This window comes from Cololabis saira, chromosome 17, assembly GCF_033807715.1.
Source record: "Cololabis saira isolate AMF1-May2022 chromosome 17, fColSai1.1, whole genome shotgun sequence".
In the NCBI taxonomy this organism is placed as follows: Eukaryota; Metazoa; Chordata; class Actinopteri; order Beloniformes; family Belonidae; genus Cololabis; species Cololabis saira.
Window position 1 is genome coordinate 19873622 of NC_084603.1, and position 27354 is coordinate 19900975.

Below are 27354 nucleotides of genomic sequence, written 5' to 3' on the forward strand. Positions count from 1 at the left end.
TTATCGTAGTTTTAATCTCAAATGTCATAATCTATAAAGTTTTGTTTTCTGAAGTCATTTTCTGTATTTTATTCTTCAGTGATATTGTGGCATTTGTATCAAATACTGTTATAGTAACACTGCAAAAACTAAAAATCTTACCAAGAATATTTGTCTAATTTCTAGTTAAAATGTCTCATTTTTAGTCAGAAAAATCTCATTACACTTAAAACAAGAGTCATTAGCAGAAAAATAACTTGTTATTTGACAATTTCTACCTGTTTCAAGTAAATTTTCACTTGAAATAAGTAGAAAAATCTGCCACTGGGACAAGATTTATCTTCTCATTACAAGCAAAAAGATTTTTCTACTTATTTTAAGTGAAAATCTACTTGAAACAGGTGAAAATTGTTGTTTTTTCCGTTGTTTTTTCCAGTGATCAGTCTTGTTTTAAGTGTAATGAGATTTATTTGACTAAAAATGAGACATTTTAACTAGAAATAAGACAAATATTCTTGTTAAGATTTTGAGTCTTTGTAGTGAAGTTACTTGAACTGGAAATGGTCTCTCTTTTTGTGCACCTTAGGGCCACCAAACTAGGAGCTAAATTTCATCCTACATGATCTCTTCTCTCCTCCTTTATCCCCAAATTGAACCCCATCACCTTCACCGTCATCATCACATCACGTCCTTCTTCATGATCTCCTCACATAATTGTGACTCGCTGGTTTCCTGCGCCTCCTGTCCTTTAAATGCGTGATCGTCTGCTTGCGTTTTCTTTTTCTTTTTTTTTTTTTTTAAACCCCACTCCATCTGAACGCGGAAGTCAGTGACGCACCGCTCCAGCCAGCTGCTCGGAGGGGGACAATGAAATAAACAAATCGTCGTCATTCCGCAGCGGCCACGGCGGTGAGAGCTGCTCCTGGTCGGGGACGTGAAGGCTCGTCTGCCCGCTGCGTCTCTCCATCCACCCAGAGGCGGCTGGGGGTCAGACGGACGGATGCACGGACGTCTTTCTGCACCGTGCTGGGATGTGAAAGTGTGACATATATATTTATATATTATATATATATAATTTTTTTTTCCATTGCTGGTTTAAACGCAGAGCAGCTGGACAGTCGCAGGCTGTTGTCATCCAGGTAGGAACATTCACCCCAGGGCGCTCAGCATCGACAGGCTGCAGCGTTGCTGTCAGTAAAGCCTGAATTATGGTTCTGCGTTAAATCGACGCAGAGTCTACGCCGTAGGGTTACGCGGCGACGCACACCGTACGCCGTAAGCTCTGCGTTGGTGTAACGCGGGACCATAAATCAGCCTATAGTGTTTTGTCCATGAAGCTTTACATTGTGACCCAACGGTTTACCGAGCACGTCTGTAGTCTAGCCCTTTGTTAGTTTTCGCAGGAGCCTTCATCACGAGGTTCAGTTTGCTGTGAATCTCCAGATTCATAAAAAATTGTTTGACTTAGACACGATTTGAGATCAGACTGTCCAATAAGTTCAGCTGTCCTAGCAGCATCCTGGTCCTTCAGAACTGCAATGTGATTATAATCAGGGCTCTCTGCTGCTGTGCCCTGAGTGGATGATTGGGTAATTCAAATGTGCATGTTGAGATTTGATCTCCTCAGCTTGCAGGATATTTGGCAGAGCATTTTGAAATGTCTCACAGGTCAGCCAAGGCTCTCTGCCCTGGGTGTTGTCTTGCTATGGACCATCATAAAGTAGGAGCTGCGCCCTGCATGGCTGCACTGTTTCCACATAATAGTGCCACCCAATACAAAAGGCAGTGGTGCCAGGCTATCATCTCTTTGACATTAGCAGCAGCCAACCTTAATTAGATGAAAACTGCTAAATACGATGAATATAACCTTTCCTGATAAGTACAAATGATTGGCCTAGTAATGGCTTAATTGTTAAAGCGGCTCTCAGCTTACAGTGGTTGCAGGATCAGCTTCCTGCATGGGTTTGTTCCCTCATCACTCCCGTTTTGTTGTGTGTTGCTTCTGCCTCATTGTCCACGCTTTTGTGTTGCTGTGTGTTTGAAGATGCAGCTAAGTGCTGGAGTGCACTGTAAACCTGTCTTTCCCTGCTTCCCTTCTGTGACTGCCTGCTGTGGTATTTGCTTTGTTGATGGGTTGCCAAATCTTTTACTCATCTTCACGCAAAGGTAATGTGTAAAAAAACGGATTCATGCAGGATTTTCTGAGCTGTTCAGCTGTTGCTCTGCAAGAGGCAGAAGGAGCTGTGGAGGATTGTGTGTGTGTGTGTGTGTTTGTGTGTCACATCGCTGTAGCCTTCGGTTATGGCTGTGCCAGCACTGTGAAATACAGAGTGCTTGCTGCAATTGCATTAGTGCTTTAGTTTAGAGATAACTAAATGCTAATTTTTCTGTAATCCTGCCTTCTCGCGCAGGATTAGTACATGTAGAATCAGCTTATTTTCCTCACGAATAATACGATTTTGACACAGGTCAATGCATGCAGAATAATGATGGGCAGCGGGCTTTTGCTTGGTGGAGGAGCTTGTGCTTTAATCTCAGCTGAAAAAAGAAATTAATTGGGGATGCTTTCAGTAGCAAAGGACACAAGTGCTTGCTTTATTTCCGGCTTGAATAAACAAATCTTCATCTTGATATTGAATGCGCAGATGTTAGTAGTCAAATTACAGCAGTGATATCAAATGTTGAGGGTTGGACTTTATCTTATGCAGTCTGTAATAAATAAAACAAACTAACAACAAAACAATGTTACATTTCCCTTTTGGGGGTGTTTGCTCTTTTTTTTTGCATAACAATCCTTCACATGATGGCTTTACACATCCACACACTCGCTTGCTGCTCTCCCTTTTTTGGCCTGGTAGTTTCTGTGTCCCTCAATGTCACCGCGGAGGACTTCTGCCCGCCTCCCGCTGTGATGTGGATTGTCATCTATTTCACAGCATCTTCAGATGTCGGCAGATTCTGAAGTCGTCGGTCTTTGTGACAGAACCAACTGAGTGGGGGCGGGCGGCGATGGGCGATGTAAAGCCATAATTAGGATTCTGAGCAGGAGTAAGAGGACGACTGTGACTTTCTTTTAAGCTGTTACAACTGTGAGAGAGCAGGGGTTTTAATGGACTGTGTGTGTCACTAAAGCTGGCAAATTAACTCATACTTTTTGTCTTCAGGGGAAAAGGTTCAGAAGAAAGTAATTGGAAGACGGAAAAAATTCAGTCAAAAAATATATGCAGGCTGCGATAGTGGCGCCCTGTCAATTAATGCCTGTCATTGTATGAAACAATTGGTAAGGAAGAGGGAAATGTGGCTCCTGCTGCATTTTACAATGTGGAGGAAAAGATCACTTTGACAGCTCTTTTGTGGGATTCTCTTGCAGTTTCAGTCTAAATCAATTTTAAAACAACCAATAACCATTTGAATGAAGGGCTTTCATGGAGATTTTTCTTCTTCAGCTTTTGTTGTAGCTGTCTAACCCATTTCTTTGTTTTGGCGAATCGTTTTAGAGCCCACATTAGGCTCATTTACTGTTTTTTTTTTTTTTAACTTTAAGTGTTAACATTCAAAAACGCATTATTTGCTCATTTTGTACATTTCTGCGGCACGTTGTGTCAAATTTTACCTAAAAACACTCAGCTTTAGCTCTGGTCTCTTTAAGGCCACCTCATCCTGGAACAATGTCTGACGTTCAGAGAGTTCAGAAAGAAAGTGAAACTAGGATGGAGTGTGAGTGGGCATGTGTGGGAGGGGATGTGTTAGGTAAGGTCAGGCAACTTCACTGATACAGTCTAGCGCCAGCTTTTTTTTAAATTTCAAATGTGTTAAATGTGCTTTGTGGTGGTGTCATTAAGTAAAGGAACACAGACAGTTTATGCAACAGTGTCTTTATTTGTTGTTGGCTCTTGGCTTAGTGTGGTCTCCTGCTGGTTTCTGCATCAAATTGTGTGTGATTGGCTGCTTTTGTTATCAATGTTGTTATCCATACCAGTCAATGGGGGTTTACATGTAATGTTAGATGTGAAGGTACAGAAGTTTAAAAACTTTTTTTTTTAAAACACCAGATTTTTTTTATTTAACTATATCCACACTTTTGGGAATTGGATTGATCAATTTTCAATTATTTGCAAACATTTTGTGAATTCATTTTTAGGAAAGATAAATTACTGGTCTGTCTCTTTTTTTATTGTATTTCTTTTAAACACACAGCCTGAGCTGTATTTGCACATTGATGTGGGTTAGGGTGTGGTTCTCACCCCAACATAGTGGACACTCACAGTTCCTTTTTGCTTACTTTTCTCAACATCTCTACATTTCTCAACAAAGATGTGGGGGAGTGATAATGTTCTAGAGAACCACACCACTTACGCAGCATCTATGCACGTCATGACCACTTAGCACATTTTCCTTTTAGTCTTGTCCTATTTGAGTTTGTTATTTATATTGAATCTGTTTTTAGGACACACCTGCACCGTCACTTCTGCATCTGTGCGTTAGGTGCTCACCACCATCTCCTCACTCTGGTGGTTCATCTGTAAAAATAATATCGATTGACATCCTGGAAGCTGGCAGGAAATGGAGCCAAGCAACAAAAGTGCATCTCCTTGAAAAGCCCCTTCCCTGCTACGGGTGTGTGTGTACATGTGTGTTCTGCAGGATGTGGCCTTTCCCGGACTCCAGTAACTGTATATTGTTAGTGATCAACTGTCATTCCTAGATGTCCAGATTAGTTTAAGTTGATTCTCAGCCAGACTTAAGTATATTAGAAATATTTCCACAGTTTATCAGCCTAATTTCGTACCAAAATATTTTCAGAAGGATGTCAACTTTGCAGTAGTTTAACACTGTTTGTTATCTTAAACAGGAGTTAATTCTTTCCGCAGCCATTCTTGTAGTATCGGGCTGAGCTGTAATGAAATAACATGATAAACTTGCACTGCTCTCTACCGTTTTGGCCTGCCGTGCTATTGTATCTTCTACGAGTATTGATCCAGTGTAATGACTTCCTCTAATGTATGATGTCATCCAGCCTGTGAAATGAATCTCATAGAGAAATGCTAAGCGTGAAGAAAACATAGGGGATGCGGCAGAAGGTCAGCGTTTTTAAGGACCTTTTTTTTTCTTCTCTGACTTGCAGCATGTGTGTGTGCAGTTTAGCGTGCATGTGCGCTTTACCACAGTGCAATGAAATGATAACGTGTGCGATGAAAGCGGAGTAATGGTGGACAGCTGCTATACATCAGCAGACGACAGGCGCTGGCTCAGCTGAATAGACCCGGGGAGGGCTCTGCTGCAGGTAGAGGGGCCGTGGCTGACAATGTCATCAGTGCTTTTACACTTGACCAAGGTTTCTGTCAGCTGAAGGCAGCGATCCAAAGAGAGGGGTCAGAGGCAGTAAATGTGGTGTGTTAAGGTAGTCAGACAATACACTTGCTTGTTCAAATGTAGTGACTCATGACATGTTACTTCATACAGTACATTGTGGTGAGAAACATGCATTTTCATCCTTACTCATTGAGATCTGGACTGCATTTCAGAAAGTATTGGATACACAGCTCCGTCCTGCTTCAGTAATTAGGAGCTTTTCATTTCTCTGAACCTGCTTTATGGGAGACAAATCAGACAGGAACACAATCACCCAACTTTGGGGGTACCCGTCCCATCTGATGGGATGTCTGCTGGTACTAATACTGGTCTGTTAAGTCGTGGAGTTGATGTGTCGTGTTTATGCTGCAGGAAATGAAGATGCATCTGTCTCAAACATGAAGGAAAGAATGCGACTGTGTTGGAAAAGAGTGTCCTGAATGTGCCAATCTGTAATGTAGGCTGATAGGTCTTGTGGGGATAGGAGAAATCAACTCATAGTTGTATCACACGGATCCTGTTTATTCTCATACGCAACATTCGCCTTACTTCTTTCTTGCATTCTGTACTTTGATGGATATCTGTGTATTAGCTGAATGATTTGTTACGGCACCCTGCAGTCAGAGTCAACAACCCCACTCTGAGCTCACCAACTATGTGCTTGTTAGTACTCTTTGTTTCGAGCAGGGGGGGAAACATCATCGAGTGTCTATGGACATTGCAATTAATACGTTAAACAGCAGAGACGTGCAGTTGAGTCATTTGGTGTGTGAGGGCCATAATGCTTTGTGTTTGGTTGGATATGAATATAATTAATGCTTTGGATGAGCACAGTGATCACAGTGAAAAGGAGGACACAATGAATCTGTAATCAACTGTCTGTAACGTGTAATCAGGAATTTAAATGAAATACAACTCATGTGAATACAATAACTGGAAAATAATTTTATTGAGAGTTAGTTCAGTGGTGGAAGTATCGTTGTGCATTAAAATTTAGCCTTTTTACCTGTGGTGCACATTGATGAAGATTTTGCAGATTAATCACTTTATGCTAATAATTTGTAAAAGTTGTGAAAAATATTGTGCGCGTGTGTGTGTGTGTGTGTGTGTGTGTTTATTTATTTATTTTAACATGACGCAGAAGCTGGGCATTACAAACCGAGTGCTCCCGCTTCAGTGGAAAGCTTAGGAAGTACGGAGTTAACTCCCGGTCATTTGCTCCCCTTGTGTGTGTCAGGAAGGACCCCACCCCCTGCAGCCTGCTCTCTGCTCTCTGCCCTGCCGACAGCAGACAGAGGAGTCTGGCTGCAGCCTCAGCAGGGCGTTCCTGCATCGATGCAGATCTGATTGCAGCCACTGCAATCAGATCACTGTTTAGGACCGTTATAACGAGTTAGCAGGTGACACCGGTGCTGTTCTCTCTATTGCTCTGTGTTACAGTATATATCTGCATGAATGGGTTTTATTTATGTGAATTTATAAGTAGTGGGCTTTTTTTTCAATCTGCATGAAATGTCTACCAAAGCATATTGTCCTTCAACGCTGGTTAAATTAGTATCCTAAATCACCACTGTGTCCAATGAAAGGGAGTCACTGCAGTATGTGATGTCACTGTTGCAACATAAGGTGTAAAGCGACTTGCATGACACACATGTTTGAACATATGTTGAGGAGTTTGTCTTATCCATGAAATCTAGAGATGGTGGAATATTCTCTTAATGATTTAATGTTGGTCTCTGTTTGTTAAGATTGCGGTCATCGATAAATGTTTGTAACAGTGGGAGAATCTATATCTTTTTTTTTTCTCCTAAATTATTGTTAGAGGAATGTTGGACAGCAATTTGATTTCCACTCAGACTCTTCAAATACCATTTTGCAACATTTCCCAGACTCTTCAGTTTGAATTGGTCATTTACAGTAGTAGCCTGGGAGTAAGACAAGATTGGACATGTCATCTGGGTTATGCTCTGTAATTCCACCTGCCACCTTTTTGGTTCTGAAAAAATAAGCAATTTCTGCAGGGTTCTAGGTCCTGCATTAAAATGAAATGATGTTTCATTGATATGAGGAAGGTGGTGTCTGTTGGGCAGCCTGCAGATCCACTGTGATCACGCTTGGATGTCTTGTCACCGACCACATGTTCATGAACATGCAGCTTTTTTTTATTAACTTGAAAGAAATTCAGTTCTACAAAATGACTTCTCTTTTTAATAACATGACTGCATTTTTAAAACCTTTTCTCTGAAGGGCAAAGATTCTTTGAACTCTTTCTTTTCAAAAGGATACACTGCCTTACTGACTTTACATCATCAGCATCCATCCTTTTTTTTTTTTTTTTTTTTATGCCTGCTAAATCCCGTGGGGGAGGGCTCATCAACCGAGAGGTGGTAGCTCATCTCTGTAACTGGCTTCATATTTGAACAGAAAAATCCATCTCAGTTATCCTGATGTGTTCCTGAGCAGTTTTTTTGATGTGGGTGATGGTGAGGCCAGGTTTTCTAGAAAGCCCATTACATTACAGAGTCATCATATCTGCTGGTTTTAATGATGTGGCTGGAAGGCAAAAGCAGTCTTGGTGTATGTTATGTTGATTCTCTGCGACCTTTCTATACAAAAGCACTTCCCTTTCGCCGCTGTCAGTCTCACTGACATTGCGCAGTAGCAACACGACATACAAACATGCCATATTTGCATCCGTTTTGACAAAATCGAGGAGAAGCAGTGTGTTTTAGGCTGAGCAGCAGCAGAGCCCACAAAAGAACGGTTAGGATGTGACTGCATTTACTTGTGGAATTTGCTTTTGTTTAGGTTAGTTTGTGGAACATCGTCAACCCAACGTGCACGTGTAATTGGCTTTGCTGTTTGTAAACAGCGCAGATGTAATCAACGTCAACAAGAAAATGCCCTGGGGGGAATGAGGCACAGCCATTGTTTCATCGTGAATCTCAAATGAGTTTTATTACTAATGACTTTTCAGCTTTTTGAATGTGGCTGCTGGTGTTTGCGTGTCCACAGGTCGTTCTTCTGCTCATATTTTAGTTTAAGCATATTCATGAATTAAATCTCATGATGATGCATTCAAGCTGAATGAGACATTCTCGTATCACAGAAGCAAAAATAAATCTTAAATCCCCACTCTGCTTCTGAGCAGAACATCCTGCTTTACTTTGATCTATGTAATCCTGAGTTTTTTAGAGCTATTAATAGTGATTTAAATAATGAATTAATTCCATCTGTTGCTCCTATAAATTGGTTCCTTAAACCTGAAACAATGGAGTTGGGTTGCTTAATTTTCTTAAGACATAAACTAAAGGCTTATTTTATTTCTGTGGAGAAGGGATACATGTTTATGGGAGTGCAGCTGATGAAACTGGTGAGACTTGTGGTCACAATCAAAAATGATGGTGATGAGTAAGATGAGATTATGCTCTCTATGACAGTCTTCAAGATAATTGGTGCTTCTCCTCTGAGGGATTCTGCCAAAGCTTCTTTCAGCTCTTGAGGTTATACAGCTGACATGACATCACATGCTGTATATGAAACTTACACAGTTAAATCTGGCACCGATGGCCGTGTAGCAGCTAAGCACTCTCCCTTATATATGAGGCACTTGTATGACATTTACTGGTTAGTTTGACGCAGATTCTTAGTGTTGTAGGGATGTGAAGATTCCAAATATGTCTGACTTGGAGACGGATGCTGCTGATTTGGCACAGTTATGAGATGATAGATGTTTCGTGGACCATAGCTCCGCTCGTCAAACCAACCTGACCTCTATGATTTGCTCTATTTTAGGTTGTTATGCAATGGAAACAGTGAGGAGAAGAAACACGTTTCGAGAGCTTGGTAGAATGATAACTCATCCGCCATGTCTTATTGTGCCATACAACATTTTGTCAACATCCGGTGTAAGCACTTGATATCTGTGAAACAGATTTCCTGTTCATTTGGAAGATGAGTTAATAATAATGAATAAAAACATGCTCCAAGGAGAACTAATCAAATTAAAATTCTGTTTTGACTCGACGCGTTCCGGGTCCTCACACATGATGGTAATACGGCACCCACAGTTGTCATGAAGCGAAAGAGATTTTCAAAATGTTTTAACAATTTATGAGAGAAACTTAGGGGGTGCTGAAGCTTAAAAATACACTATGAAATACCACCTTATCTTTCCAGATTCTTTTCTGTTTCCTCTCCTTCATGATAGTCTGCATGTAGCAGTGTCCAATGATTTCCTTAAAATTGCAGTGAAGGCATGCACTTCATTCCTCCTTTTGAATCTAGAAGAAGACTTGGCAGGAGGTGTTGGAAGAAAAGACGTCTGAATTACAGGAACCTTCTCATGATGGAGTCAGTTTTTGGTCCGGCGGGGCACGAAGATTCACTGAAACTGCTTTCTGAATAGATTCTTCTTGTACTGCTGAGGTAAATCTAAGGGCCGAGGCTGATTCTTCAGTTTCAACATAAGGTCTTTGTAATTCAGATTTGCTGCCTGCAGTGGGCTGTTACACGGCAGAGTGTATTTTCAGGGTAGCTGCAGTTTAATTCGCTGCCAGAGGCCAGTTTTCCTTTTGTCCACCTCACAGTATTGCAGCTGTTTAACTGCTTTTTGATGCTTCTGGCCTCTGAATTGACTATCGGGCAGGCCAGCCGCCTCTCAAGTCGACACTCGGCGCGTACACACACACACACACACACACACACACACACACACACACACACACACACACACACACACACACACACACACACACACACACACAAGCATATTACACATCTGCTGTTTCATGGAGCAGCTCAGTAACCGCTCGCTGGTAAGCAGCTCCTCCACATAGAGTGCAGTTATTCTGCGAGGCGGAAGACAAAACCCCAGCCAGGCAGACGGAGTCGCCTCTGTGCTGCGAAGCACATACTTAACAAGCCTGTGTTTACTGGTCACATTGGGGTAGTAGTTAGCATGAGAATGCTTTCAGTTTCTTTTCTGGTGGTGACATTGTTTTTCTTTTCCTCATTTCAACACTAAGCACCCCCTTTCCTCTTCATATTAGTCTCAAAGGAAGCCACTGCTCAGGACCGTCCTATGTCAACGCAGTGTCTAACGTTGCGCAACCCTCCAGGCTGCATCCTGTTTGACCGGCTCAGACCAACAGTCTACGTGCAATTCTTAGTAAAACTTGATTCAAGCTATCGATTGCAGGGTTACAGGAAAGTGTGTGAATTCCTCATTACTCTTCAGATAAGCTAGACGACTGCTTATATGAGTCACGGACACGGCATCATCTCACGCATAAAGACGTTTGAGGAAATGTGAAAAGTCACCATAACCTTTTTCCACTTTTTGGCCACTGTCTAAAACGGTTTACTGTCAGTAGTCTTGTGTTAACCTTTGAGAGATTACAAAACTGACTCGCCCCTCATGCCAGTAATCATTCTCATCTCATTTATGTCATAGATTGTTTTATGTTGCTTGATTGTATGCGTTTGCCTGCTCGTGTTTACGTGTCATTTCTTATTCATAAACCAACAAGTATTAGACTGGGGACATGAACACAGCAACACAAACACAAACTTGAAAATTGATGTAAAAATTCAGGAAGCAACTCCTGTTAATGTTGCAAAACTATCAGTCTTTCCTATAATTTTAGTGTGATCTCTAAGATCATCATTGTGTTTGTTTTTTTTCGAAACAGATAATTGTACAAAATTAAGATTTTGATTGATAGATAAGATGTTATATTCACATTACAGAAGTACACCTGCAACTGGAACTGCATCTACTTCAGTGAGCTCTTTTCTTTTTTAATTAGCTGAGACTATTGTTGAACATTATTAGTTGAACATTATTGGCATTATTTTCCCTTTTTAAAATCAATGATAATGTGAACTGTGCTTTGGTGAGCTCATGTGTTGTTACTGTAATCTTTTAAGCCTGGTTTTTGATGGAATATTTTTTCACTTCATTCACTTATACGACCTTTAAGCTTTTGCCAGAGTCTCACTAAAATTAGCTGCATGTTTTCCTTGACTTGAGCTTCAAGGGCAATGGCAAGGCAAATCCGCAAATCAGGAGGGTATCATGATGACTTTAATACTGCAGTTTCTGTTTTTTTTTGTTTTTTTTTAAAGAAATGAAAACCACTTGTTTTTAATTCCCTGGATAACCAGGGCTGCATAGGAAATGTCTCTCAACAGCTTTCAGGGTTGCATCTGTACTTAGGTTTATTTGTGCAAACAGGTTACAGAGAACCGAAACGGTTTTAAATTGCCTCCAGCTACTTAGACATAATTTATTACTTTCAGGTAGGATCTCCTTGCAGACGGACCTTCTCCTATGATAAACTATAGTGAAAATAATGATTGAAAGTGTCTGACATTGACATCTGCTTGCATAGGTTGTGGAGCTCTGACTTCCTCTATTGTTGTTCCCCTTCGCAGTACTTACTGTTATTGCGAGATTACAGAAGCGAGGTATCTCGACTGTAACTGACAGCTTGTCGATTTCAGTTCCTGTATCCATACTGTATAAATTTGATGCGCTTGCACTTCTCTCCCACCATTTGATCTCCAGATATTGCTTTTTCACTCCTCACCCTGGTTGTGCTGTATCCCCGATGTCTGTTTACTGCCCTTCCCTTGTTGTAGCATCTCATGTACGCAGAAGCAAACAAATTTGGGTCATCAAATGTTGCCCAGACGTAAACGATTCATTCATACCATGTTGATTTTCCTGACATTTAATTTCTTTTTTTTTTTTTTTTTTGCAAAGCTGCAAAAAGAGAAGAGAGTTTTCCTCCCAAGCAGGTGTTTGAGCTGCTTGATGGTGATTGACGTGTGGACTTCTGTTAGAAACTCCAGTATGTTTCTCTAGCATTTTAGCAAATTAGTGGATTCCCTTCAAATTAAATCTGTATGATGATCTGAGCAACACTTATTTCTGATGCTATTCTTAATGATCAAAACAATACGCTGATTAAAATTTCATAATTGGGCCTTTGGGCGAGGTGCTTGCAGAGTGTAAAGTGATATAATTTGCTCAAGGCGATATTTTTACACCTATAGTGCTGTCAGTGTCCCATATAGAAGCAAGGTTTGCTTCCTGAGTGATTTGCACCATTTCTAGCTTTATTTTTATGTCTTATGCACTATTTGAGCACCACTGGGCAGCAGATAGCTCCCCATAAGTTCTTTGTTTAGATATCATCTGTATTTTCTGAATCAAGTCCATGAATGAATCATGCTCAGTCACCTCAGGAGTTTGTTAGAGATTTTTTTTCATTCATTATTTTTTAATGATTTTTATTTTTCATGCTTTGCTTTAAACCTCAAAGGTGCTTGGTTTGCATTGTGTTGACCTTACCTGCTCAGCGTTGAAAGGTTGTTGCGCTGATGCTGTACTGACATCAGTGCAAGGTTTCACTTCTGAAGCTAAATAACTAATGCGTCATAACTTCAGTAGGATGCTTTTAGTTTTGTTTTATGTAGAAATTTCCTGAAATGTCACCATCATTTTTGCCAAACTTTGCAAACTATTGAACTTGCTGAACTTGCCACTTGCAGGAGGGACCGTGTGGGCAGCAGAAAAGGAAAATTGGAAATATATTCTTTAAAGATTTTGTTTTGCTGTTGTCAGATAGTTGGTTCTTTCTAAATATACAGTATCAATTTCTTCTTTTTCTTTGCTCTGTTGTCAGAGTCCAATCTAAGAAAGAAAAAACATCTCCTCAAAAGTTATATTTTACCGTTGGTTATTGAGTGGTTCTACATGACCCCAGCTTCAGTTTTTCCATCATACCGAACATGACTCTCATTACTGTTTTGTCAGTGACAGAGATAAATTGCCTCGCAATGTATGAATATCATGAACATTGTGTTTTAATGTTTCACCAGCCATTTCCTGAAACTGTTTTTTCCGATGGATGTCGTTTACATCAGATGAATGCAGGAGCCACCATTTCTACGGTATAGTTAAATTGTTTTTTAGTCCTACGGTCAAGATTAAAGGAGTTTTGTTTCCAGGACAGTTACCTCCACGTCTGTGACTTGTAGATGCGTGTTCAATCTCGTATTTTCCTAGATGTCGTGCATGTTCCCGCTCCCATTTCTCCTTTCTCTTGGACAAATAGCTAAGTGTTTAACATCGAGTTTTAGTGCTTCTAAAAATGCAGATAATGTCATCATATTGCTTTAGTTATAAGCTTTCCTCCCAATCTAGGACACATCATTCACTTCCTTGGTGGCATCAACCGGAATTAGTTTTCTACAGTCGTCTGCCCGCTGGAGATTCTTATGAAATTAATTTCTCTAGTCCATACTTGCCTTTTAGATCATCTTCACCGAGGGATTTGATTTAAAGCCTTTTGTCAAGTGCAAATATAAACCAGAATGATGGTATTGTTGTCATTATAAATTAGCCATTTAATGTCCTTTCTCTGAATATTCGGGGCAGAGTTACTATATTCTGCTGGCTGTACTAAGAATGAGATGCATTCTGCAAATGAATTCCTCTTCCAGAGATTTAATGAAGGGGAAGTTTCACAGGGTGCTTTACGTGTATGTGTGCACGCAGTACTTACCCAATGTGTTACTTTTTTTGCTACAGTGGGTCATTCACATCTTACTGGCGCTAAGAAAAGGTCTTTCTAATAAATGGTGGCAGAATCAGTGAACATTTAGTTGGTTTGTGTAAAAACATCAGCATCTGTTTTTTTTTCTTCTCTCTAGCCAACAAGCCTGGATCCCAGACGTCTGTTCACAGCCCATATCTCCAATCCAACAATTAATTACTATCCAAACTTGGACTCATTAGTCTATAATCAAATGGGACAGCTTATGAACATTATTGATGCAGTAAATCTCAATATTTATAAATTCTTATTATATATTATAATATAATATTTATAAATGGATTAGTCCAGAAAATAGGCTAAACGATCATGGAGACGTTCAGGAGACGAATAGGAAGCTGCCGAGATATTCAGACTATACTGGTGTCAATAAATGAGACAGCCATATTTGAAATCAGAATGAGTTAAACATTTTAAAGGCTTTATTCCCGGTGGATCATACAAAACTGCTCAAAGTAGTCGCTGACGTGAAGGCTCTGCCAAACAGCCTTGTAGATTAATTTCTGCTTGCTTATGTGATTATAAGGCAGTGGCAATTAAATTATCTGACTGTGTAAATTTGATAGTTAAATTTGCTCAACAATTTTAACTTTTAAATGTGTCCGAATCATTGCGTTTCTGTCAATGCGTATTATCAGGATTCACATTGGCTCTATTAATCTGTGTGGAGGCCAGATGGAATCTGGACTTCTGTCGGGGCATGATGTTTAAAAGTTGCTGCCAGCATAGCTGTATTAAGTGCTGCATGATGAAATTAATGCTGTACTTCCTTGATTCACACATACAGCTTCTTTTTCCAAGATGGTCCCTGTCCTCTCATAAAACCAGTCAGTGACAGAGTGATGCCTCGCTAGAGGGGACATCAATCAAAGAAAGAAATTGCTTTTTCAAACGCGGTCCGCCAAATGAACTCTGAATACGTCCTAATGAGGAATGCACAAGATCAGCTGTGTTATGCAGCAGCTCACTTCATATTCAAGTTCATATTACTTCAGTTTGCATGTTTCCATCTTCAAAGCTGCAGGCTTAAACTCAGACATCAAAACAGCACAAACTCATTTTCTTTTACAAAATGCGTGTCAATTTCTTAAATTTCTGTTTTTACAATTTCGTGCTTAACCAAAAATGTGAAGACCCTGTATATGTTTGGTCTGTAAGTCTGCTTCATAACCCTCCAGACCCCTTTTCTAATTGTAGACTACAGGTGTACAGCTGTGTTTTTCTGGTTGTGCTTCTCAGTCCTATCATAGGTGTGACATGAACATCTTGGCAAACGGATTAAAAGCAGATTTCAGCTGAGCTGAACATAGAAGGGATGAGTTAGTTAAACTTATTTACCTGAAAAAGAGAAGAAATGGAACGAGCAGGACAAGAGAGCTGACTGCACTATAAAAGAATAGTTTTTGAGTGGGATAATCGGAGCTAATCTTGTGATACCTTGCCTCTGTGGATATTGTATTTGACGGTCACCAGGCAACAGTAAACCGTTTTCCACCATTCAAAATGAAACCAGACTTCCTTTTTATAGTTAACCATGATACAAAAATGCAGCACCCCCCCCGCCTTAAGCAGCAAAGACTTCAGGCAAAATGAATAATACAAATCAACCCATTAGATGTTATTACTAATCCCAATGCAGTATCCCCACTCACATTTTTTCACATTGTAAACTATATTTTTGCTCTGAGTGGATGTACTTTGCATTAATTCAAAAGTTGGAAATCCAAGGAAGCTCATGAACAGATTATTGGGTGCAATAACAGCTGATTAACAAGCCAGAGTTGTGCCAATGTCTGATCCCCTGCAGGAAATGGAAATGGATTGAGACATAATTTTAGATGTGCTCCTTCAGGTTAGTAAGCTGGATGTCTTCACACAAAAGGGAGTCTCGGTGCAAACAATGCTTAATAAACAATTAAATTCATCACACTGTGACATCAGTTTTGTGGAATCTTTATGATTTATAATCTTTTGACATATAGAGTCAAATCATGAAACTTGTGCCAGATCTCTAATTTGTTGTCGTTTCTGAAGTCTGCGTCTTGCCTCATGGCAGAAAAATGAATTTGTTACACAGTTCTGAACTTCCGTCAGCTTGGTGGACTGGACTTGTTCAGAGATTCTGAACAAGACCAGCAAGTATCAGGTGTCTTATGTAACAACCAATCGTAGCAGAGCATGATTCCTTCCGCTTCCCTCTGGCTGATCCAACCCTTTTATGTTGTTGTTCGTGTTTGCTAAGTTCTGATCAGATTGTGCATTTCTTCTTATTCAACATTTCCACTAGTACAAATGAAGTGTTTTCTAAGCATACTTAAGTTTTAAATGCTACTTTGCTAAACCATTGGTTGAAGTGAATAAAGGAGGGATGTAATAGTTTGACCCTGTAATGGTCTTATGACCAGGGGTTGGTTGGTTATTAATCGCCATCCTCTTACTGCGGCAGTTTCTTATAACCAGAGGCACATCCTATTATTCAAAGCTATCATCCCTGTGACTTGTTGCCATGGCAACATCTCAGTATCAAATTGGTACCAAAAGAGGTCGGAGATTGGTCGAAGTGTGCTGTATTTGCGGCATTTCATTTTCTCACAGTGAAGTCTACTAGCTGGGCCTGAGAGAAAACACACACACACACACACACACACACACACACACACACACACACTGAAAATGGCTCTTGCTCTCACATCCCAAAGATCCTCTAACAGCTTGATTGACATAATGGGTTTAGCTTTTATTAAGACTAAAATATTCACACTAACATTGAACTAAATAACCATGTGTTGCTAAAGTATAATTCTGTCTATCCAACACAGTTCTTGCTGCACTGGAACCTCAAAGTCCAACAAAGACGCAAGACTTGAAAAACAATGGCAATTAAGAGTGGCGAGGGAGCGGGGGGCTTACTGCAGTTCTTCTTTTTGGATTCTTGGTAACGAGCTCGCGTTGTGGTCGCAGTGATGGATGTTGATCCATCCTCCGCCTTCAAAAACGTTTGAGTGAACCACATCTCTGCAAATGCAAAACCCAAATAACATGACTCAGAAAAACAAGATTTGTTTTTTTGCAGGTCTTATATTCTCATGTCGCATCATAGCTCAGAAAATGATGGGCACAAAACTGCTTTGTAATTACTGCAAACATTTGTGACCGTAATGCAGCAGGAGTTTTAATGATGCTGCCATGCGATGCCATGCTCCCTCAGGCCCTGACTTTGCCCCTGACCCCGGCTGCTGTAAGTCATTGGCCTCATACACGTACACAGTACGAGTCCGAGAGCTCTCTGTCATCAGAGTGGCCTGTATTCTTCAGTGAAAGCCCACAGACTACTTCACTGACACGATAGCTAATTCTGGAGATAAAATTACTATTCTTGCACTGAAGATACAAAACTACTTGACCGTTAAGGGGATCAAGACTGATGTCTGCTGGATGAACGAAGGACTGGAGACTTGCAGACAAAAGAGGAAGATTAGTGTCTGAAAATGAAAGAAAACATCCCAAGTGTCATTGACTATTTCTGCTTTACAAGTTCATCAACCACCCTCATCTCTTTGAGCACTAAGCAGTTTATTATACATTCAGAAACGTGGCAAATGGTGCACTGAGCAGTAAAATTTATATATATTTTTTTTCATCGCAGGACTGTGCTGTGCAGCTCTTTCTGTGTTTCACAAGACACGGATATGTAAATCTGCAGGTCAAGATCATGTCAGTGTTCAGTGCGGTTCCTGTATGAGGACAGCTCTCCTACATTATAGTAGTTTCTGTATAGACTAAATTCACTGAACCATCTACTTATGATTGGATGAACCAAGAAAACGCTTAATTATAACACAAAAATGGCAATCATAACCACTCATTTTGCTGCTGAATGTTGCTCAGCATTGTTGTCCGGGACTGGTCTCCAGAGTCTGAGCTTGTGGGCGAAGTGTGTCAGTGAGTATCGGAGGCTCCGCTCTCATGGTGCTCAAACTGGCAGCTGTAACACAAGCAGCTGATAGTACTGTTTACAAGTTCACAAGTGTAATCGCTCCTTCGTCTTGATGAATACTCATCGGAGGCTGAGCAGTGATGAACTGAAGTGACAGCTCTGGCTGTGTTGGTGTCATTGCTCACTGAAACCCGGTGGCATTCTCAGCTCACAGCCCACACCAGCCCCGTCCAGCTGCCATCAACACTGGTTCCTGATTACTGCCATTTTGCTGACCTCCCATCTGGCTGCTTACTTTTTCGTTGCTTAATCCTGGTTTGTTTGATTTTTTTTTTTCTTTTTTTCCTCGTATTGTGGAGATTTGAAGGTTTATTTGGCAGGTCTGCCTGCATGCAAACATGCTCATACTTTAACACTGGCAGTGAGAAGGAGCTTGATTGCTGTCAGTGACGCTACAGATGGCTACATTAGGTGAACTTAAAATGAACTTAAAACCTTTTGTGTAACTCATGAGGATGGCTTCATAATGCTGAGGCTGCTGCCTCCATGACTGAAAACTTCCAAGTGTGAAACACCGCTCACCACTGCTGCCTGGTGTCGAAACCGGCGCTGACTCCAGGTCTTTCAGGGGAAAAAGATGAATTCCTACATACCTCTGTAATGATTTAATGCGCTCTTCAGGGATCACTTCTTTGATTATTTATTACACTTTTGTGCAGTTCAACACTTCATGTTTCCTGTGGAAAATCTCAGGAGAAGATTTGTTTTTGGGTTTAAGTGTAGTTCGCAGTTTTTTAAAGTTTTTGATCTATTTGTCAGAATCAAGCAAAGTTCACTGGCATCGTTTTTTAGGTTCTCAGACAGTTTTTAAATTAGTAACAAATTAAAATCAAGCTGTACCAAGTAACCTTATATGATCATCACACCCAAACTTTATATTTGGTAGATTGTCAAAAAGAGAATTGACGATTTGAACTTCAGTTTCGTGATCATCACGTCTCGTATTTTGTGATGCCATTAAACATTTTTCAAGCTAATCTTGATGCGATGTTTCTCGCCTGCAGGGTAGTACGGAGAAAGGCGTCGCTGTTTGGACCATCATGCCCTTCGCTCTGGGAGCAGTACAGGAAGTGTGTGAGTGAGTGACTCTGGTTGGCTCCGCTGGGATGAACATGCCACTGCACCAGATTTCTGTCATCCCCCGTGATGTCACCTCGTCGCGGGTGTCAGGCAGCGGGAAGGCCAAGGACAAGGACAAGCAGGTATGTGAAGTGTTAAAAGGGAGAACCAATCATTATGGGGTTGCTTTTATCTGTAGTTTTTGTCCTACTTGAAGTCATCAGCTACAGTATAGAGATTCTGATCTCGGAGCTCAGAGACTCTTGAAAGGCAGAGAAAGAACTTCACGCACTGAAAAACAGAATAATAAAAATAGACAAAATGACGAGCTCGCTCTTGGCATGGATCGCTCCAAGACCCTCTCTTTGTATAAAACACATGCACACTAGTGGCTGAGTGAGTGTGTGATAAGAAATACCCTCAAAGGAACATGCAAAGAGAGCACATACAAAACAAAATATAATTTAATATTAATTACTGCTTGAAAAAAGTACTGTTTGCAGTAACTAGGAAAAGGGAAGACTGTTCAGATATGAAATTTTCTTATTCTTCAGGATTCTGCAGCAGTTGAGATGCCGTGTGAGACGTCTACTGCTCAAGAAGACTGGCCTCGGAGACGGCATGTAGTGCGTTCTGTGATGGAGTTAGGTGGGAAGTAATCTTAGTCAAAGCGATCCACAGAAATCCTTCAAATGTTGGTGATAAACAAATCTTTAATTAATGAGCGCCAGCAGCCAATGATCTTCTTAGCTGAGCGGAGTGTTGATTGCAGCCTCGCTTTGGAGAAGAAAGCGGCGACAGGAAACGTTGGTTGCGATCAAGGGACTTGCAGTGCTCTCATTGATGACTACATGCTGCTTAGCCAACTGATCCCATATTAAAACATTTCAGATATGTCACTCAGCATCTGCAGGTACGGGGCAAGACTGTCCTCACAAGGAAGATGAGCGTTTCGGCAGTAGAGAAAAGTTATTTTTGCCGAAGAGGGAAAGCTCTCTAGAGGCTGCTGGGATTCTGAGTCGCTTCCATCAGAAGCAAAAGAGGAACCAGTGGGATATCAGTGGAGAGATGATGGTTTCTGAAATGGTAGTCGCATGTCTTCAGTGTAACAGTGATGAAAAAGGATCCACTAAGTTTATTACGACTCAAGAAAGTCATGTTGTTTCCGTGTTTATCGGTTTTCATGCATAAGGGAACAATGTTTGTGCTACAGTGATGAAGTTGGGATCTTAAATGGGGACACGTTTTACTGGCGCAAACCAAGGATGGAGGAGTCATCTTTACGTGCTCAGCGGTTTGCTGGAATCAGGGAGACAAACTATGATTCAAATGCTGATTCCCCATTTTTCCTCTTTCCATAGGAAAAGCAATTTGCTCATGTTAATTTCTCCTTGAAAATAAATATACCTCCTCTGTGTTATTGCCATTGATGCTGAAGTTTGGATTCCTTGATAACTATCATTGGCAAACGAGCAGGAAGACGTTCCTCTCTTGGTTTATTTAACTCGGATGCATTTTACATTATTACTTTTAAAAAAGAGCAATAAACAAACAGAAATCTTGAAAGATAAACAGGGGTTCTTATCCCAGACAAAAACAGATTTAATTCTGTAAAATTGCAGTAGCGAGGGGATGACAAGTAAAATGTTTTTCCACTTGTCCTGTCATCAGAAAAATTCACGTCTTCTGGGCCGGCAGTGATGATTTTAGCACAAAGTACAAGATTTTTAATTTAACCAAATCATTTCGTTTCTGCCCGTGGGGTTCGTTGAGAATGTTCCTCTAATGAACCTGGTGAGAGTCTGGTCTGCTTTTCCATTTGTGCCTAAAACCACCTGTAGGCCATCTGCTTTTGTATTTAAATGGTGGCACAATGTGAATGATTTGTTCTCTGCGCGTTGTGAATTTCTGGCTGCTTGAAGCTTACATAATTATGCCACTTTGAGACAATTTTATTTTTGACTTTTCTTAGAAATCTCAGTTTAGCTCCAACTGTCTTTCCATAAAAGTTTCATTATGAATCATCAGGTTTTGTTTTTTTTATTTTTTACATTTCAGGCCATTACATTTATTAGAAATGATTCTGAAACTCAGATATATTTTATCAGTCTCTGCTTTCTTTTCTCGTTTTTCTTTTTGCACTCTAGCTGTGAGATTCTGAGTCTGCTCGCCTTTTTTTGTGAGCACTTGAACAAAGCAGCTTGACAAATACTCCTTTTCTCTGCCTTATCAGATCATATACTTCACTATACAGTGGGTGCAGCAGCAGCATAGGTCTCTCCAGGGACTTCTTCATGCTGCATCCATAGACAGGATTTTCCTGCGCTGTGTATAGAGCACAAATTAATTTATTAGGATAAAAAAAAGAGAAAATCTCCATCAGGCACCACATTTAAAAACAAAATATTATTAAAACCGGACAACGGGTGAAATAAGGAGGATTTTAATAAATGGTCTTTGCTTGTGCAGCTATCATAAATGGCTCCAGGAAACATTTTTTAGAGATTGTTTCTGGTAAAGGAAGTGCTACTGGAGAGTAAATTCAAAGGTTCGTGTTTTGTCGTCTGCCCGGGGTGATTACACAATGTGTGTCCAGTAGAGTCAAGTAAAGTTCAACGGTTTTTGTTATTAATTAAGCCAGGCTGTGACTTTGTGATGAGCAGCAGAGTTTTGCTATAACTATGTTTATACCTGACTGATGTTTTGTGGGATCTTTGTTCAAGTTTCAGCTCAAAATAACACGTTTCTTTACTTGTAGAAAACAAACTGGTATTTAATCCAAAGCTGTTTGGACATCATGTATTAGTTGGTTGATGGATGATGTTTGTAATGCCTGGATACTTTTTTTAAATTGTTGTATGGTTACAGGAGTAAAGAGTTTAAACTCTTGGAGCCCACATAGGAAAGCTGCCCCCGTCTGTTGGGGAATAGAAGTTAAAAAATACTTGGTTGATCTCAGTTTCCACACTTGGTTTAAAGGTCCAAACCCGCATCACTGCTCAGCATCACTCCCTCCCTCCGTTTCTCACTGGGCGGACAAATGGCAGTGATTCCCATCACCCCTGCGGAGCCATCAGCAGAGTGGAGGACGGAGAAAGCAGACGCTGGAGAAGAGAAGGGAAAAAATGGCAAGCGTTGACTTTGAATGCTGATCAGCCTGGGGGTCTCGGAGGTGTGCGTGTGTGTTCCCAGAGTTTAGTCACAGAACGCAGTCCCATCTGGTCCTCTTAGACAACACAACTGGTCTTTTGACGCCTTGAGGGGGGGGGGGAGCAGAACTTTCCTCTGCTTATAATTCAGAGTTAGTCAGCTTCTCCTTTAGAGAGCGTCACATCTTAGGCTGTTGCTAGTCCCTCCTTGGCCTCTTTCCTCCACTCAAGTTATTTGTATTCTTAAAAACCCTCTGTAGAAAGTTCTAAGTGAGCTTTTTCTCCATGTGCCGGGATCTCACTTGAGAACCCGTGTTTACGTGCACATATCAATTGGGAATATATTTAAAATGCACTTTAAGTAACCTACATAAGAAAAGTTGTGTTTCTTTGGTAGAGGGGGGTAAAAAGATTTCCTTGGCACTTCTTAACCGTTTCAAATAATACGGTTAGATTTACTTGAGTCTGGGGTTTTTGATAAGCCGTTCGGCGAATGGATTATGCATGAGTTGACAATAAAGTGAGCTGTAGTGCAGGCTGGCAGGTAGGAAGGAAGGTAGGAAGGAAGGAAGGAAGGTAGGGAGGGAAGGAGAAAAACAACATTAACTTCGAGGTCTCTATGTCTGGTGGTAAATGCATATTACACTGTCAGTTGTTGTTGATTAACATATTGCCTTTACCACATTTTGCAACGTCCCTTGTGTATTTAACATAAATATAGTAATTTACATGAGCAAGATATGATTATGCCCAGTGAACCATTAAACGGCAAAACTTTGAAGATGCAGCTGTAACTTTTCTTTTCTTAGAAATGCAAATTCACAAAAAAAGGATGGCGCTGGTGGTATAATTAGCAGTATGTCTCTGAGCGGTGGTTCACTCAGCAAAGTGTCACATGACACCTGCCGTTAAGCTGCCTGCACTTGTAATTAAAGCAGAAGAAAGCGCTCGACGCCTCGTCTTTCAATGAGGGTGTGTCAAGGACAGCCGGACGACTGCATGTTTTTCCTCTGATGTTTTGAAGTTTGACAACAGACGACACCACAGAGGGGTGGTCTCTGATGGAGCATCTCTGGGATTTGTGGAGATGATGATCAATGGCTGATTGCCACAACAAAAACTTCAGTGACTGTTAATGAAATGCCCCTAGTGACATGATTTATTTTCCTGCTATTTTACACCGTTTGTCCTCATCCAGAAATGCCTGGAGGCATTCCAGCTCAGATCGCATATCCATTTGGTACTTCTCAGCGTCCAGCAAATACTATTCAATCCAAGATTAAAGACATTGTTAAATATGTTTCTGAGGCATAAAGCAAGGATGCATGTTTTAAACATTTGGTGGATCAAACTGTGCAAATCAGTCCCCTCCAGGCTGCCAAACCCTGGAGTTTTTGAATGTGAATACCTTGAGACTGTGCAAAGAAAAACTGAGCATGAAAATGGTGAATTATCAGGAAGTTGACATGTTTGTGTGACTTGTGTTGTTTAAGTAGGAAGCTTCGCTGAGGTTGCATATATTGGACTACATCTTCATGCAACAAAATTGGTTAAAATTTGCTGTTTAAATGTGAAGTGCAACATGCAGTAGATATGTACAACCTGCACGCCCGTGTTTATCCTGTTCCTGTTACACTCATGTAGCCGTGTGTGTGCAGTCAGGGTCCCTCTTTCTCACTTGCACACATTTAAACATAAGCACATCCTGCAAACGTACAGTACGTTTGTTCTGGTGGCGATATTCTGGGGCCAAACAGGTGCCGCGGCCTCAGTATGCAGCAGTATCTGGAGGAAGAAGATAACGCTCATGCAGAATGGGATTCTCTGTTGCTGGTGGCTGTTATGAATGCTGTGTGTCAGCAAACTAGCCCACATTATATTTCACACCCAGTTAATTCATAAGCTTTTTAATACACAACATCATGACAACCGAGAGCATTTTAAATGCTTTTCTTGGTGGAATTGTGTGCTTATTTTGTTTTGGCTTCAAACATCTAGCTTTATCAAAATAAATCATTATTTCTGAATCACCTGAAAATAAGAATACTGTCTAAGTAAATTATATCTCTGGCAAATATTACCTACATACCACTAAACGCCACATTAGAGATGAAAGTTTCTTGCTATTTTTTGCAGGCATTTTAGATTTGGGTTTTTTTTGGAAAAGAAAATGAAAATATGAAAGGCCTTGTCCTGGACTTTGGGTCGATTGCTTAGTACTCAGTCGTCTCTTTTGCTAGATGTCAGTGCACTTCATTTACTGCCAATACTATTACTGCTACTACTGTCATTTAGCAGACCCTTTTATCCAAAGCGACTTACATCTGAGAGAACAAAACAAGCAAGAAATCACAGAGGAGAGTACAGCTGGATAAGTGTTGGTCAGACTGCCGAGGGTCCAGTTGGACACAGGTGCTGGTGGTAGGATTTTGTTTGCTTTTTGTGTTGCCTTCCCGCCCAAAGCAGTCCCTTTTTATACAAGAAAACTACGTCTTAAGAGACACCATCATATGATCATCTTGTCATAGGTGCATGCAGCTTTCTCAGTGCTGAGTCCTGCAAAGAGCTGGACAAATCTTCTAAATCATTCTGATGAGCAGAGAGGTTAACTAAATGCAGAAATGCTCCTTAAAGAGCTGAGTCTTTAGCTTACTCTTAAAAGTAGGTACGGACTCTGTGCCGTATGTTCTGTCAGGTAGGGTCTGATTTTCCTGATGTTGTAAAGAGCAAATTGGCAAGACTGGGAAACTGAGGCAACAAGGTCCTTAAAGGTCAGCTGGCTGTCTAACATGACACCAAGATTCCTAGCAGAAGACGTGGTGGAATCTAGCTGCACGCTTATCGGAGGAGGTAAGGAAGGACTGGCCGGGGAGAAGATAAGCTCAATAAGTCTTGGACAGATTTAGCTGAAGGTGACGGTCCTTCATCCAAGCAGAGATATCAGAAAAACAGGCTGATATTCGCATTGAGACGGCAGTCTCGCCAGGTGGGAAGGAAAGGAAGAGCTGGGTGTCATCGGCATAGCAGTGGTAGGAAAACCCATGAGACCTGATGATTTCACCTAGTGAAGTGGTGTATAGTGAAAATAAAAGAGGGCCAAGCACCGATCCCTGTGGCACCCCTGTTGCCAATTCATGCGATCTGGACACTTGTTGTTGCCATGATACTCTGAAGGATCTTCCTGCACGGTAAGACATGAACCACAAGAGGACAGATCCTGAAATGCCAAGCTTTGAGAGTGTGTAGAGGAGGATGTGGTGGTTGACTGTGTCAAAGGCAGCAGACAGGTCAGCAATATGAGGACTGAGGAAAGACCAGCGGATCTGGCAACCCATAGTGACTCAGTAACTGACAGAAGAGCAGTTTCAGTTGAGTGGCCCTGCCTAATAAAAGTTGGATGAATCATAATTTTACCTCTAAAATGCAAAATGTCCATATTTTTTTTTTTTTACTTTTCAGCCCAAAACTATAAAATAAATATATACAGTGGCAAAAAAACTAAGAAATAAAAGCAAGATTTTGACTCGTTTGCAGCAGACTTTTTGATAAATGACTTATCATTCCAGCACCACCTTGCAGGATTTCTTGCTTACTTTGTATTCACTGCACCCCCTGAAGCTGCTGCTGTTATTCTTCTGCCTCTTGTCTCTGTCTGTTTGAGTCTGTCTTTCATGTGACATGCATTCGAGGGCGTGCACACAGGATACAGGTACACACGTAGGCACGCCGGCAGCTGGTGTTGTTGGTCTGCCCGTCTGTCTGGAATTTGCATCAGCCCCCCAGGGACTTCAGCTGCTTTGCACCACTTAAGGGTGAAGTGGTTAAAAAAAATGTAATTAAATGGTAAAGAAATGACATGAAGGCGAGGCCTTCGAGGGCCTTGCCGTCTCTTCTTAAGCCTCTGTGATGGCTCCACAGTACATTTTACTTTAATTTTGTTGTTATTGAGACCCCTTCATAGGTGAGTGCAGAGGTCTTTAGGCGGAATGTCAGGAAATTATTTGTCCTCTCGTCTGCTCCTATACTTTATATGCTAGTACACACAGTCATTTTGTTGCTGAATATAAGGAATTGGTAAGTAAACACGTTAAACTCGTGAAGCTTTCTGTAGCAGAACACATTTTCTAATGATAATCATACTATTTACATATTGCTTCAATCCAATTTTATTTGTTAAGCACATTTAAAACAACCACAGCTGACCAAAGTGCTGTACAGAATAAATAACAAGACAGCTCAAGACATAAAATGTTAAATAAAATATGTTAAAAGACATAAGATAAAGGAAACAGTCATACCATCAATCAATAAAATAGGATAAAATAAAAGATAAAAGAATAAAAGGATAAAATAAAGTCAACTGTCTTGCTAAGTGTTAAAAGTCAAGGAGAAAAGGTGGATTTTGACAAGGGATTTAAAAACAGACAGAGAGGAAGGCCTGTCTGATTTGCTGAGGCAGGTTGTTCAGTAGTTTTGAAGCTGCAACAGCGAATGTGTAACCTAATCTGACGCACGTGTAGCCACTGTATTGGCGAAACAGATCTGCAGAAATCTGTTTGGCCTGTTGCACTATGTAGCAAAAAAGACGGAACCAGCTTCGTCACTCTCCATTATGGTGGCCAGTATGCAGTGATCATGCATGCTCATAAGTCCCTTGTGCATTGAGTGAAATGTATACTAGGCAATCAGATGTCTGCACAAAACATGTTATTATAAGATTCCCTTGTTGTTGATCAGTTAGAGATTAGGTTTATTTATGAGCCTCCTGTTGGCACAAAGGCACACTGCAGTCTCCTGCTGTGAGAATCCATTTTTCAAGTCTAATTCTTTCCCAGTTCCAACCTCACTCAGTATCTTGAAAAGTCTTGCTTCAGGTTTTCCTCCTCTTGCCACCTCCCACCTCTCTGTGTTCATTGTTCTCCATCATCCTATTGCGGTGTTATCCAGTGCAAGATTACTCATGCGTGGATAATCTCTGCCACGCTGTTAACTTTTGGCTGATACTGTTTTTGTCTAAGGAAACGCATTTCCGCCAGCTGCAGGTGTAGCTACAGCTCATACCGACTGCCTATACTGTAATTATGCAGAGAAACATAGAGTACTCTATACACACATTGGGACTATCAGTTTAATCGATCAGTACTGAAAACAAACATTTACATTTTACACAAAAGCACTTCACCTATGTTGG

The 27354-nt window shown here is 40.8% G+C and overlaps 1 protein-coding gene across 5 annotated transcripts in view; it reads left to right on the forward strand.

Moving 5' to 3' along the window:
* Positions 1-819: 819 nt before the first annotated feature.
* Positions 820-27354, forward strand: part of marchf8 (membrane-associated ring finger (C3HC4) 8) — a 74736-nt gene continuing 48201 nt past the window's right edge. For 3 of the 5 annotated variants that reach the window (XM_061745702.1, XM_061745704.1, XM_061745706.1), the window contains exons 1-2: positions 820-1118; positions 18960-19157. In XM_061745702.1, coding sequence (XP_061601686.1) covers positions 19062-19157 — 96 coding nt within the window. In that variant the 5' untranslated portion in view covers positions 820-1118; positions 18960-19061. The remainder of the gene's footprint in view (positions 1119-18959; positions 19158-27354) is intronic. The other 2 variants (XM_061745703.1, XM_061745707.1) reach the window with 2 other exon arrangements.